This window comes from Colias eurytheme, chromosome 6 (assembly GCF_061535395.1).
Source record: "Colias eurytheme isolate Ceu_HAF_F1 chromosome 6, ilColEury1 Martin Lab GWU primary, whole genome shotgun sequence".
NCBI classification, from domain to species: domain Eukaryota; kingdom Metazoa; phylum Arthropoda; class Insecta; order Lepidoptera; family Pieridae; genus Colias; species Colias eurytheme.
In genome coordinates, this window is record NC_142985.1 from 871,634 (window position 1) to 885,997 (window position 14,364).

At 35.8% G+C, this 14,364-nt stretch overlaps 2 protein-coding genes across 2 annotated transcripts; both read right to left on the reverse strand.

Annotated features, from left to right (window-relative positions):
- Positions 1-325: 325 nt before the first annotated feature.
- LOC149907392 (lysosomal Pro-X carboxypeptidase) lies at positions 326-6,788 on the reverse strand. Its single transcript, XM_090102392.1, has 8 exons — positions 6,532-6,788; positions 4,767-4,855; positions 4,267-4,421; positions 3,063-3,264; positions 2,191-2,431; positions 1,396-1,509; positions 788-1,004; positions 326-539 (listed from the first exon to the last, which is right to left on the reverse strand). The coding sequence occupies exons 1-8, from the start codon at positions 6,721-6,723 to the stop codon at positions 352-354; spliced, it is 1,398 nt and encodes a 465-aa protein (XP_089958518.1). The 5' UTR covers positions 6,724-6,788; the 3' UTR covers positions 326-351.
- Positions 6,789-8,434: 1,646 nt separating this feature from the next.
- Positions 8,435-13,326, reverse strand: LOC149907393 (uncharacterized). The gene is made up of 9 exons (XM_090103422.1): positions 13,214-13,326; positions 12,611-12,820; positions 12,185-12,307; positions 11,875-12,059; positions 11,249-11,381; positions 10,595-10,754; positions 9,594-9,731; positions 8,930-9,022; positions 8,435-8,599 (listed from the first exon to the last, which is right to left on the reverse strand). The coding sequence occupies exons 1-9, from the start codon at positions 13,324-13,326 to the stop codon at positions 8,495-8,497; spliced, it is 1,260 nt and encodes a 419-aa protein (XP_089959548.1). The 3' UTR covers positions 8,435-8,494.
- Positions 13,327-14,364: the final 1,038 nt, after the last annotated feature.

Sequence of the window (14,364 nt, forward strand, 5' to 3'; positions counted from 1 at the left end):
GATAATAATTAAATTAAGTGTCTGACGTCTGTTTGTACATAACCACTTTTTACTCATTGCACATGGAAGTATACACCTGTGTATACACGGTACATATACCAAAAGAGCAAGTTTTCCGATTTTCACTGTACCTAACTTGTTTAGGACATGGAAAAACTCATCTACGCAGGCGAAACCGCGGGAGGCAGCTACTAGCTTACAATATTTTTTTCACTTATATCACAATCCAATATATTAATATGTAGATACAATATTATATGATTCCTAGGGATATATGCTAAATGCGCAAAGAGCGGTGCAGAGATAGGTACGAAATAAAACAAAATTAAAAAACTGAAAAGTATTTATTGTCTATTGTTTGTTCTTCCTCTCTTGTCTGAACTCTCTGATCCATTTGTCTATGTTCTGCTTATGGATGTTCCTGGCGGCGATAACTGATTGCGGATCTTGAGGTGTGCTTGGCATTAGGTCCAAATGATGCGCTGCGTCAATGATCACCACTGCTGTCACTGATTTGCTGATACTGTTCAAAATGCCGCCTGTAACAGACAAAATGTTTAAATACCACAATTGCCAATTTTATAATTTAATGATGTATTACCCTCTTTTTAATCTAGTAGGGTTGTGAGAATCAGGTGTATGAATTTCAATAGGTCAAAAGTACAGTTAAAGTTTTTTAGACAATCGAAAAATAATGTGAAAATCCATATAACTTGTGCATTTCGGGGTGTTTATAACTATTTATTAACCGTAAAATAAAATAATTATACATATATGTATTTCGCACCTCCCGCCCACGGATCTAGTAAGCCATTACTGAAGACAATATTGGAGGCGGCATGTAGCCTATCGCCTCCATACTCGACACCAGCGCCATCTGGTCGCGGGTACACGTTGTATTTCCTGTGACATTCTTCGGAGTACTGCGTAAAGTTCCATGGCGATGGTTCGAACATGTCGTCCTTGCCAGTTGTGCACATTGGCATCACCATTTCTGTGCAGGCCTGTGGTGTAATTCAAAATAACTAATAAGTAATGTTTGCGAACGATATTCTGATAAAAAGTCTTGTATAGTAATGTAATGTGACGAGTTTGCATAAAGCTTGTATAGTAATGTAATAAGGTGACGAGTTTGCTTATTTCAGGAAGTGCGGGTTCTAATTGAATGTTTTTCGTTACGAATAATTCCATATTTCGCGACAGGTTAAATTTTATTGTAAATTACACTTAGATCGCAACCAACCAACAACCCAAAGAAAATTGTTGCAAAAGTGGGAAAAAATATATCATAGCATGCCAAAAGTGCCTAAAGTGGGTTTCTGAAGTAATACAAATATTTAAGTCTTAAAATTAACATGACACCGTGGGGCATAGCTAGTTAGATTTATCTTTTACCTGAAAGTCCCAACCCGCAGCGTCAAGGTTGCCATAATCATCACCTTTCTTGTAATCAACGCAAGAACCCTTGCCGTCATAATTTGTGAATACTTGCAACACCTTTCCTATTCCCTGTAAGAAAATAATAAATATAGTAAATTAATGACCTTTAAATTGATATTAATTGAAATATAGGTATTTGTTTCACTTTGTTATTATTGACGAGATTATTTTGTTATAGAAGTCATAATAATTATGTATAAAGGTTTGTAGAGAAAATATTACACATGCGCGATTTAGAAATAATTTGGAAAATCCAAAAGTGCACGCCTCATAATTTTTTTTTAATAAATATTTATTAATTATTATTTTTGTTTATTTAATAACAATTAAACCACATCGAATCAGACCCTGAAAAATGAAAGGGTTCTATTCCTGAGCATACTCAAGCGTAAGAGAAAAAAAAAGACTAGATTAGTAAAGTATTTCGGTCGCTATCGTGTTAACAAGAAAAAGGATCCACACATACAGACACACGGACGTCCAAGACAGAACTTTTTTAAACTGTTTTTTAACTAGTTTAAATAACAAAAATGACATCAAAAATATCATGAACGTTAAAAATAGTGTTTTTTCTTAATATGTGTGTGTATGTATTATCTTACAAGTGCAATGTATGATACATAAAGACATTTTAAGTTTGAAAAATCAGATGTTTTGCGCGAAGTGACAGTAGTACCCACCTCAACGCTTCGCTTATGAGGCGTGCAAAATGTGATGTTACTTATTTACGAATTACAGCTTTCAACTTACTTCCAACAATTTCTCCCCAGTCAACGTTTCGTTCAAATACTGACAGACAGTCCTCACAGGCTGAGCCGGTAAGGAAACGAGGAAATCCGATGAAAAAGGGTAGTTAACCATCGCGAGAGTTTCGTACATGGACTGCAGGAATTCCACTAACATGTTAATGTCTTTTTCGTCTTTGATGGGGTCACAGAGGTTCCATTTCTTATGGAGCCATTCACTTGTGTTTGCTGCTGCTGCATATTTTCTGAAAAGAATTGAATATTATTATACAACTGTATAAGATCTGCTAGTTTTAAAAAAAGCGATGCACTTTGAACTGTGTCATATATACGAATTTTGATCGAAACAGTTCTGGAGGAAAATTGTTATGGTTTTTTTGTCTTAGTTACCAATATCCAACCATAAAGAATATCGAAGACGACGACGCGCGACGTCATTCATAAAGTAAATATGAAATTGATGCAGGGAACGATTCTCACACATTATTAGAAAGAGAAATTTATGCCGGTAACAATGTCTTTTGTTTTCTTCAATAAAACATATTGTGTTCTTCCATACACATGTTTCACCTTATGCGATGTTTAGTTAATTGAAGCTTTTGTGAAAGGCTAGAAATTTAAATTGTCGTATCAGACTTTATTGAAGTGAAACTTCTTTTTCGGGGTTGGAAAAAAATTTAGTGTTACATTTTTTCGTTACGCGTGTCATTTTTCCGTTACGCGCCATCTTTTTCTTATCCCTACCACGCGTGATTCGACGTATTTCTGTAAAGTTGCATATAGGAAATTATTTTTTGAAAAATAAGGTCATAAAGAAGTTTCACTTCTTACGTGTGTACACGCACACATTTTTTTTTCATATCGTAACTTGTTTACCTGACAACAGCCCAAGAATGTCGTATATTTTCCACGCATTTCTCGTCAGCGATCTTGAAGCTAGAGGTCACGATCCTATGGAACACGTCGCAGGGTACCATGCCAGGGTACATGTGGATTGGCGCTGATGCTGCAATGGCTCCAGCTACTATGTGAGGGTATTTCATCCTGAAGTACGCTGCTAGCATGCCGCCGTAGGAGCCTGAGATGTGGATTTGTGGATTATAAATATATTTGTTTAAAATATCATTTATTGACTAGGTCCTAAGTACCCATTTAGTTGGGTGTCAAACAATATTACATTATCTCTATCATCATTACAAACATAGCCTATGTTACATAATAATATGGACATGTCGCCGTAAATCGGCGCCTATTTAGCATGACTTGCTATTACTCAGGAAAAAGTTATTTTTTCACTGGTGAAACAATTTTTGGAAATATTTCAGTAATTACAGAAATTATTCTTCTTCCTGTAATTTTCCTAATTACTCTTCCAGGGCCAGATGACAAATTTATCCTTTTTAAAACACTCTTAATTATTTAAAATGGATTTTTTTGGTTCGACGTTAGATTCGTCTTTATTGTGAGAGTGGCAATGGAGCGTATTAAAATTATAGGGCAAAAAAATATAGATACGGAAAGACTGTTCGGAATGTTTGAGGATTAATATCATAAAAGTTAATATTATTTTAAAAATATTTGAATGCAACATAAAGTTTTTATATTCATACATTTTATCCAGTATTCAATTGACGCGCAGCTACAACTATGTTCACATAAAATCACAAAAATGTAGTCGTTAATAATATAATTATTATGTTGTATTTAAACGTTTATAAACATTTTGTTAAACTTTATGGTTATATGATGGCAAATTCTTTTCTGAAATGCCTATTACGATTGACTATTGAGCTTAAGGTTTTTATTATTTCGCTATTGCGTTTTCGTGTATACTTGTACACTAATAATACATACTGTAATATGCGCAATGCGCATGCGCAGTTACTAGTCTCAATTAGGATTGGTCACAACTCTAGTATTCTAACTTTCATAAGATTAACTTTATAACGGAATAAGATTTTCTTTTAATTGTATTGTAGGTACTTATTGTAGCAATACAAGTAAAAGAAAATCCTTGGTAAATTTTAATAAAATTTTTATTCTTTGTAATATTATTATTTATTACTTTATACATCTTTACCTCCAAAAGCAATAACAGGTGACTTAGGATGCAACGAGCCGCCCTGCAAGTAGTTGATCAAATCTGCGTAATCAGCAAGCGCTTGGGCGGACGTCAGGTAACCAATGTGGTCGTTGTCCAGGGATTTGTTGAACGGCATCGATGTTCCATAGTATCTGGAAATTTTAACGATTTTAATGATGTTGATTGATGATTGGTTGATTGATTCGAGGGAAACACCGATGACATTGGATTTGATACTTAGTTTAATTTAACGATGTACAAGAAGTACGCGAAGAAAGTTACTGCGTCTTCATAAAATGTATTTAATTTATTAGCAATAATGAATGCTACATGCAACAATGGCTAACTTCTTTTGTAAAATGGGACACTAGTGAATTAGGACACGTAAACCGCCAAATCCATCAATATTCTAATATTGTAACATTTTTGCGAAAAGTCAAATACATTACATTTGAGTTTAAATATTTTTAAACTTATAGAACTAGACTAATGATTACCTGTGTTCAGCAAACACTATTTTGGCGCGATAGTCAGCTGCGATCTCCCACATGAAGCCGGTGTGCTTCGCAAATAGTTCAATTTGTCCCTGGAGTTAGAATTGTGATAAAGATAATAAATACAATCTTTATGCGACCTTAAAATTATGTTAGTAATGATGAAATAGATTTAATTATATCTTCTGATTAAAATTAAATTTAGGGAGTAGGATGGTTGGCAAGGGATTCCTATTCCATACATTTTACTAGCGTTAGCTATAATATTAAGTATTCTGTGGCACAATACTTATCGAATAACGGCTATTTCTGTGAACGGTCTAATAATTGCTTACAGTTTAAACTAACAAGTTGATAACGCGTCCAATTTGTAGGTACCTAATCTATTTGTTTACAGAGATAATAATTGACGAACACGATTTATTTACGAGTGTTGAAAAACATATGTAGGTAGTAATAAATGCAAAGTCTATCCGTCTATTACGCTTTCTGGGCGAAAATCGCTCATATTGTATGAAATTTGACGAAAATATTAGGCTTTTTTTAATACTTAAATGCTAAGCCTGTGGTTTTGTGTGCGGCTAAAACCGCGGGACCGTTTTTTTACTATTTTAAGGAATAAATTCTTAAAATAGTAAGAACTTGTCCAAGGAATCATATCATGCATCATTTGATAAATACCTAATAGCAATAAATTATCTCAAGTGCTCTTTGTTGGCGGAATGAAAATTGTTTTTTGTTAATTTAAACGTTTACGTTGTTTATGTTACAGCAATTTAAATTACATTCACGAGTTTGAGAATTTAAAATATACAGTGTGTCCGGACATGACATACCGATATTTGAAGGGGCTATTCTCCAGGTATTTTTATCGACAATTCAACCCCTCTACAGTCCCCTACCTCACCCCCCTCAAAATGGTTTTCGAATTTTTTAAAGTATGTTTCATCACTCTTATCAATTAAATTTATTTAGTGGTCCCTAGAATAACTTTTTATTCATAGAGATCTAGAGAGATGCCAATCGCTTGCGCTGAGTACGAAACCGTGTCTCATAAAAAATTTACGCACACAACTGCAGTAAACAAAATCAAAACAATACTTCGCGTTGTGTGCGTGTCATCACACAAAAATATGAGAGCGACTATTCGTTTGCACACTAGATTGTAAGTGACGTACGTATACAGCACCGCTACAGCTTGTTCTTTTTTTGGGCATATTGCTGCGACACCGGCCCCGCCCCCTAACCATATCTCCCTTTAGTTTCTGTGATCTGTGTTTTTATTGTTCAAATAAAACCAAATTTAGTATTTTGTGACACTCACTTTCGAAGTTATTACAATTTTCATAAATTCACTATCCGAATTGATAGGTTTGCCATTTTGAGGGGGGTGAGGTAGGGGACTGTAGAGGGGTTGAATTGTCGATAAAAATACCTGGAGAATAGTCCCTTCAAATATCGGTATGTCATGTCCGGACACACTGTATAAACTGCTTAAAGACTGTTTTTAGAACTATGTAGGTAGGTAGGTATGTTTTAATAAACCAAACCTATGTTTCGTATTAATTAACAAAATAGTTTTGTTTTTGGTTTCTAAGGTAAACAGTAGGTAGAGTAGATCGAATTAACGCTAGGTAAAACAATGCAGTGATTTAGGTACATCTCATGTTTATGTTTCAAGTATGCATCGACAATTTGAGCAAATCATATAGGTACATTTGCATATAAAATTAACGAACTATTGATAACGTATCTTGAGTGAACTAACCTCATTTCCAGTGTAAAAGAAGATCGGTCCCGACCCGCTGTCCCAATGTTCCTTGTTCTCCAAATACTTTATGTTAAAAGTTTCGTTCCTTTGAAAGCCAAAATGGTCGAGCGGCACTTTGAAATATTTCGTTTCATACTTGTAATCGCAGTAAACAGTACTCAAATAGAGTAATAATATATATTTCCACATGATACGTCAGATCTGTTAGCGGTGTGTGAATGTAATGCGGTGAAGAGTGAAGACGACTAAGTGATGTACAGTCGTGAAGATATTGTTAGGTTCAAGGTCGCGAGTGCTTATAGGCACGCTAGGGTTCAATTATTATTATTTTGATGGACAGTCACAGGGATGGTTGTTTGAAAGCGATCTTTAAATATAATTTTTATTAGATGAATTTTAATTAATAATGAGTTACATTAATAAATTTATATATTCAAAAGTTTGTTTTTTAAGCTTTTGCATAGCTTCTATCGCGAGCCTTGAGCGCGGGGACCGAATCGAGAAATTCCGTAACGAAAAAACCTCACGCTCCCCACTCCGACGAGCGGAGGTGTGGCTTGAAGGCATAGCATGCAATAGCTTTACCGCGGCAGTCCCCGAGTGCCACACGTCGTTTTTTTTTAATTTAAACTGGAATATAGGTAAGTATGTACTGGCCTCATTTGAAAATTACAAAGATTCATTACCTATTTTTGATTTATAGTTTGTATAATATCATTTACATAAGACGGATGAGTAATGCTTATACATAGGTATTACTCTCATACAAAAATCAACAAAAACTGTTCAAATCAGATTCGACATCATCAAAATATGAACCGGCTGGATAATTCGCATTATAATAATACATTTTTTATATTATGTATAAGGAAATAAAAGTAAAGTTTGCAATTGCATAATAGATATAAATCAAATTCTTACGAATTTATTATAACACGTCGGCTTCATAACACGACTGTACTTTATCATCGACATTTGACCCTCATGCCCACAGGATATGTACCTACATAGCTCCTAAGTATTGTTTATTATGATTTTGCATGTATGTAGTACAGAATAAGGAAAAGCATTATATAAATTTAAATTATTATTTGTATAGTATGTAATAATTACTGTATTATCTAGATATAAAATACTAGCGGTCCGCCCCGGCTTCGCCCGTGGTACATATTTACGTTTTCTCTACATACGAACCATCCTCGTACTTCAAGGAATATAATAAAAAAATAATTATCGAAATCGGTTCAGCCGTTCTCAAGTTATACCAACACATTTTGGGATTCATTTTTATATTATAGACTACGGTCTAGATAACATAATTAAATTAGTCATTTATATTAGGCAAATTCTAATAATGAATAGTGTTTTACAAATTACTACTCAAGTGCGGATGTCAATTATTTTCATTGAATAAAATGCCAATTTCATTGAAGTAATTTTTATTATTTAAACATTCAGGTAAAAAGCTAAAAATATTTTATGTTATTGTGTACAAATGAGTTAAAATAGATGATGAATCAATTCCTAGTGACCGTGATTGTGCTACCTTACCCATCAATCAAATATTATTAGTTGTATACGTAGTATATTATTATTAGTCTGTGTTATTAGCATCAATGTTTTGTGGCAATGCAAGCAAAAATTACTACTTAAACAATTGATTGAAAAAGACCAGATTATCAACGCAGAATAAACAATAGCTTAATACAAAATAAAGATGCTATTATGAAGATATTAGTTAAATATCTAGATACTAGTTAAACACAGTCTAACTTTAAACCAGGGATCTGTCACTTTAATAGTTGTCTATGTGAAATACGACAAAACCAGATTAAGGAGAACCCGCGCTTAAAGTTAAACCCTGTCTAAAGTTTTTTGTGGTAAGACAGCATATTTTAAAGGTACGTTTACATTAGTAATGGTTCTAGCGGAAGTTATTTCCCTAGAACCACCAGTCGAATCACCGCCAGATCCTGCACGTGTTGTCTTTGGACGCGGTGACGATCGCGTCGCCCGCGTACGAGAACGCGCACGAGAATATCTCCCCGCAGTGACCGGAGAGCACCTAAAACATAGAATAAGGCCATTCTCCCATTGCGATACGCACAGGCGATTCAAGTATGCTGCAAGTCTCGGAGACTAGTCGCCGCGGAATATCTCACATACATTGTACCGGTAGCGTAGTGTGCGAGCCTACATACAAATGTATGTGACATACTCCGCGGCGACTACAGTCTCCGAGACTTGTGACAGAAAAATCGTGATTCGTAACGTCAGCTTATAAAAACAGTAGCTGTTGTAAGCTGGCAATAAATTTTGATCCGTGATTAGCTTACAATTTAACGCAATACTTTTCAGTAGATTATAATCTATCGAAATATATTTTTCAATTCACCTGCAAGCAGTTTCCAGTGGAAGTATTCCAGATCCTGGCGCTCCTGTCTGCTGATGCTGTTAGGAGGCACCCACCAGCTGGACTGAAGCAGACCTGACAGGAAAGAAATTAAATTAAGGCATAAACAGTAAAATCAACACAATTTCTCCATAAATAAATGCTATTTAACCCATTGAGCCCCGAACGGCCCGATCGGTCCACGACACAATAGATTTTCTATTGTGTCTGTGATTCCGGGGCCTGAGTTATTAAAATAGGTAGTCCGTAGTGTATGAGATCTGTTCACGATTTATCGTCTACAAAATATTAAGTAGGTATACATTCTGCAACATTCTTCTAGTAATCGAACACATAGATTTATTTATTCAAGCCAGGGTCATTAACCTGAGACGTTGTTTGATTAGTTATGCGTAATGTGTATATTTAAATCAATCTTACAAACGCCCAGTATGGTCTTTACAATATCTGTTTATAATGTAAAGAAATCACACATTTCATTTCAAATCCAGTCCATAACAAAAGTCACTATGAAACCTCTCTCATTGTTGGTAACGTCGAAAACAAACAAGCAAAAGAAGAAATTCCCGCAAAAAGAAACTAAAAAGTCATACCTACCCTAGAAATAGGAAAGAATGTTACTTGGTTGAAAATAATCCATATTTACCTTAGAAACCTCCTCCCTATGTCCCTTCATGACCGCCAGCTCCTTAAAGTCAGACCTCACATCGTACACGCGCGCGGAGCAGTCGCTCGAAGATGTGGCCATGCGCTGGCCAGCCCAATCGAAACATATGTCTAGTACCTGGTCACAGAATACATAATAGTAGCTAAACGCAATACGCACGGACGATACGCAACGAAGATTAAATTGACTTACAGTAATTTTATTATTTTGGATTTGTGATTATCGTTTTTCGTAGAAAATGGTTAGATATTGTGCTGTTTACGGATGTATTTCATCAGAAAAACGCGAATTTCTTTACGTTAACACACACATTTGCACTCTCCACAGTGTGACTGTCAAAACGATAATTTTGTATGGAGTGTCCGGGGTGTGACCTGGTGAAAGAAGTATATTATACTAGCGGTCCGCCCCGGCTTCGCCCGTGGTACATATTTACGTTTTCTCTACATAAAAACCATCCTCGTACTTCAAGGAATATAATAAAAAAAGAGTTATCGAAATCGGTTCAGCCGTTCTCGAGTTATGCGCTTACCAACACATTTTGCGATTCATTTTTATATATAAGATTATGTAGAAAATGTAGGGGAAGGTGGAGTCGAATTTTTAAGAAAAATAAGTGTATTCCAATTCTTTTTTTCATCAACATCATCATCATTTGCTAATTATTATGTTCCCACTGCTTGGACACGGGCCTCCTATGAGGGTTAATATTATAAATGCGAAAATGTGTCTATTTGTCTCACGATGCGAGGACTTAATTTTATGGTATCTAGCAAAGATATATTTTATTCAATTCAAGGAAGAAATCTGTTTTATTTCTAATAGCCACATGATTTTTATATTTTTCCTCCAAATCGAACCGTCAAAACACCCAGTTTTTTTATCATTCCATATTCATCTCTACTAATTTCAATATCTACCCACACAATTAAAACATCCACTATATGACTATACCTTAGTCCTTACTCCTTACAACATACCTCATCAGTATGCCCAGCGACAGTAGCTAGGCACTCGGTTTTCCTCGCGTCCCACAGTTTCGCGCTGCCGTCGAGCGAGGACGAGCCCACGAGCGAGCTGTCCCAGTTGAACTGCACGTTCGAGATCTCGCCTGAGTGCCCGCTTAGAACCGATACTCGACTGGGAAAGATCATTTTAAGTTAATAAATAAGAGATTTTGACGTGACAACGTCTTATAATTCGATAAAGCCGGCTGCACGCACGAAAAAACATGACTCATGCGGCGTTACCTCGGTCTGAGGCGTTCCGTAAGGCTTGAAGTGCAAGCGAGAGCGCAGAACGAGCGACAAATAAGCACAATCGGCCTTAAGACGTTGTCACGTTCAACTTTCGTCAGTAAACCGACTTTAACAGACAACCAATTTTTTTTCCTTATGCTTTTCACTGGACTTCCGACTTCAATTTATAATTTCCTCATTTGATAATTTGTAATAATGCAAAATCCTTTTTCCTGTTTTCTTGAATTTCTTTTCCTTGGTTGTATTTACGCTTGGTATGTATTCGTGCTTTTTGAGATATTTTGGGTCAATGGCAGTTTTATAATTTAGTAATGTCGAAGGACGACATCAAGTACATAATATAACATAATTATTCTTGTTTTTAAATATACGTACTCCTTAACCCTCGTGTCCCATATAGAGATGGTGCCGTCGAAGGATCCGGTGATCAGCCTCTGGCCTTCATTCGGATCGAACTGCAGAGCTATCACCTCTGCTGTGTGACCTACGTATGTGTTTATTTCCGTACCTGAAAAAAAAAACTTACTTACGGTAATTAAACTGTTTTCGGTTCTTTTATAAATTATTTTTTAATAATTCACAATGTTGTGCCTATCGAAAAGATATTACAAACCTCATGACGAGAACATTTGCCTATAATTTTCCTGCGCACATACACAAAATGTCATTGAGATTGCGTTGATTCAAGAAATTTCATAAGTTATATATATAAGTTGCTTAAGTTTTATCAATTAGCCTATGTTATCCTGAAAAACGTTCCATACTGCGAACCATCGTTATTGGGAACTTGTAGAACTTAGTACGATTATTCAAAAATGAATGTAAAGTTTAGCTCAGGCCACATACCAGTTCTAACATCAAACAGTTTAGCCGTGATCCCCCTTGCGCGGCGACGACCTCGCCAGTGTGACCCCAGAGGGTCGCGATACACTCAACGGTGTCGAACGACCCCATTACACAGTTGCTAAAATAAAGAAACTTGAAGTTTGATGACCACACACCAGTTCTGACATCAAACAGTTTAGCCGTGCTGTCCATGGACCCTGTGGCAGCGTACTCCCCCTTGCAGCTGAACTGCGCGGCGACCACCTCGCCAGTGTGACCCCAGAGGGTCGCGAGACATTCGCCAGTGTCGGGTCGCCAGATACGGGCCGTTTTGTCAAACGAGCCCGTTATAACGCGGTTGCTGAAATATGGAAAAAAAGAAAGATATAGTTTCAAGTTTGAAATTTTTTATCAATCTTTCAATGATTGCGCATAAATTTTATTAATATGTACCTGTAAAAAATATAAAAATATTTTTCAACTTACCACACAGGAAAATTAAAGCCAACAGAATACACAACATTCTGATGACCCGTAAGGGTCTTGGTTTCCTTCCCCGACTCCACGTCCCAAACTTTGCAAGTGCGATCGTAGCTGCCTGTCAGACATCTGTAAAATGTTACCCCTTCAAAATGTCATTCTTAAACAAAAAAAGCAGAGCATTTTATCCTGTGTCCACAAATTCTCGACCTCTATCCTCTCCTCGCCTCTCCTCTCGACCTACATTTTCTGCATATCACCTATTTCAATGAATTTTTGAACTTTTAATAAAGATGTGATAAGAGATTTGTAGAAAGAGTCCCTAGTATTGCGTAGTAAGCACACTTTTAGTGGAATAATACTACGTATGATAATGTAACAAGTTTGTTAATGAAAACAAATTACACGTAAATAAAAATGAACAACTTTTACCTTTCACCAAGTTTATCAAAGCATACATTCGTGAGCGGCAACACATGCGTCATCAACGTCTTGTAGATATAGAACCTCTTGCCCGTAGGACCTTCATGTTCAATGCGCTTCTTCAGCGTCTCCAGGCATTGCTCGAGCTGGCCCCTAACCTCGTCGGTGATGAGGACCTCGCGCTGGTATAGCTTTTTGGCTAATTCTTGGATATCGGTACTAGAAAGATAGTAGATTGAATTAAAGGCGGAGTTTTGAATGATTGGCCACTATCTGTTCAAGGGTTTCTGGAAAGTGAAAGTATATACAAATCAATCATAATCGACACAGGCTCACGATCAAATTCAATCGAGACTATGCGGAATAATATTTAAAAATGAAAACTCAATTTCGTCACCATAAGGAGCGATATTTAGGAATTTTTTATTCAATTTGAATTCATATTTGAATCATTTTGAATTCAATTAGTAAGTTACAGATTACAGATTAAATAATAAACTATATAATATTATATGTCGCCGTGACGAAATTGAACGATACATTACTACTTTGTGATGCTTTTCTGTTCTCATGAAAAAGGTGAATACTAAATGAATAAGTGATTTTATTTACTTGCTATTTAAATCCAATAGATCTATGTCCTTATTTTTCACCAGTCCCTTCTGCAAGTATTCCAGAACTAATCCCGGAGGATGATACCTAAGATGAAATTTTAACAGCTTCATTTTTTATAGTATTTTACGTGTTAACCATTTTTATTTAGTTTTGGTAAAGAGTTTAAAAAATACTGCCATGTTTAGTCAATAAAGCCGTTGCTATGGTGATGGCGATTCTCCGCTCCGTGGATGCTCCCAATTATAAGACAAGAAAAAAGGTTTTACTCAAACTCTTCACTACATAGTATAAAACAAAGTCGCTTTCTCTGTCCCTATTTCCCTATGTCCCTTTGTATGATTAAATCTTTAAAACTACGCAACGGATTTTGATGCGGTTTTTTTTAATAGATAGAGTGATTCAAGAGGAAGGTTTTAGTATATAATTTATTAGGTTTTAGACAAAGCGGGCGAAGCCGCGGGCGGTAAGCTAGTAATCAATAAATTACAAATAAATGACTTTATCTCAGAAGTTTCATAAGGTTCCTATTTTAGGTAGTTTGTTTAGTTTTCCTCACGTTTTCCTAAAGAGCTGACCTACTTTATACTAAAGACATTAATCGATGTTATCGTATATTTTTACCTGATGTGCTGAGTAATTTTGTCTCAACGTGTGGCTATCTGTACCTACATAAATAAATAATGCATTTTGGAGGATTTTTTTCGTTACCAATAGCAAATATTATTACATACTAGCGGTCCGCCCCGGCTTCGCCCGTGGTACATATTTACGTTTTCTCCACATAAGAACCATCCTCGTACTTCAAGGAATATAATAAAAAAAGAATTATCGAAATCGGTTCAGCCGTTCTCGAGTTATGCGCTTACCAACACATTTTGCGATTCATTTTTATATATAAGAAGATTTGCAAATAATTACCATAAATAATTTATATTACCTACATACTAAGTAGGTACTCTTTTATAAACAAGCACCAAATCTTATATATAAAATTCTCGTGTCACAATGTTAGTCTGCATACTCCTCCGAAACGGGTGGACCGATTCTCATGAAATTTTCTGTGCATATCGGGTAAGTCTGAGAATCGGCCAACATCTATTTTTCATATGTACCACGGGCGAAGCCGGGGCGGACCGCTAGTATTATTA

Coding starts and splice junctions, on each gene's coding strand:
- LOC149907392 (XM_090102392.1), bottom strand. CDS start 6,723: ATGTGGAAATATATATTATTACTCTATTTGAGTACTGTTTACTGCGAT. Junction 4,856..6,531: donor TCTTTTACACTGGAAATGAG/GTTAGTTCACTC, acceptor TTCTAACTCCAG/GGACAAATTGAACTATTTGC. Junction 4,422..4,766: donor ATAGTGTTTGCTGAACACAG/GTAATCATTAGT, acceptor TAAAATTTCCAG/ATACTATGGAACATCGATGC.
- LOC149907393 (XM_090103422.1), bottom strand. CDS start 13,326: ATGAAGCTGTTAAAATTTCATCTTAGGTATCATCCTCCGGGATTAGTT. Junction 12,060..12,184: donor GGCTTTAATTTTCCTGTGTG/GTAAGTTGAAAA, acceptor TCCATATTTCAG/CAACCGCGTTATAACGGGCT. Junction 9,732..10,594: donor TCGCTGGGCATACTGATGAG/GTATGTTGTAAG, acceptor TTCTGTGACCAG/GTACTAGACATATGTTTCGA.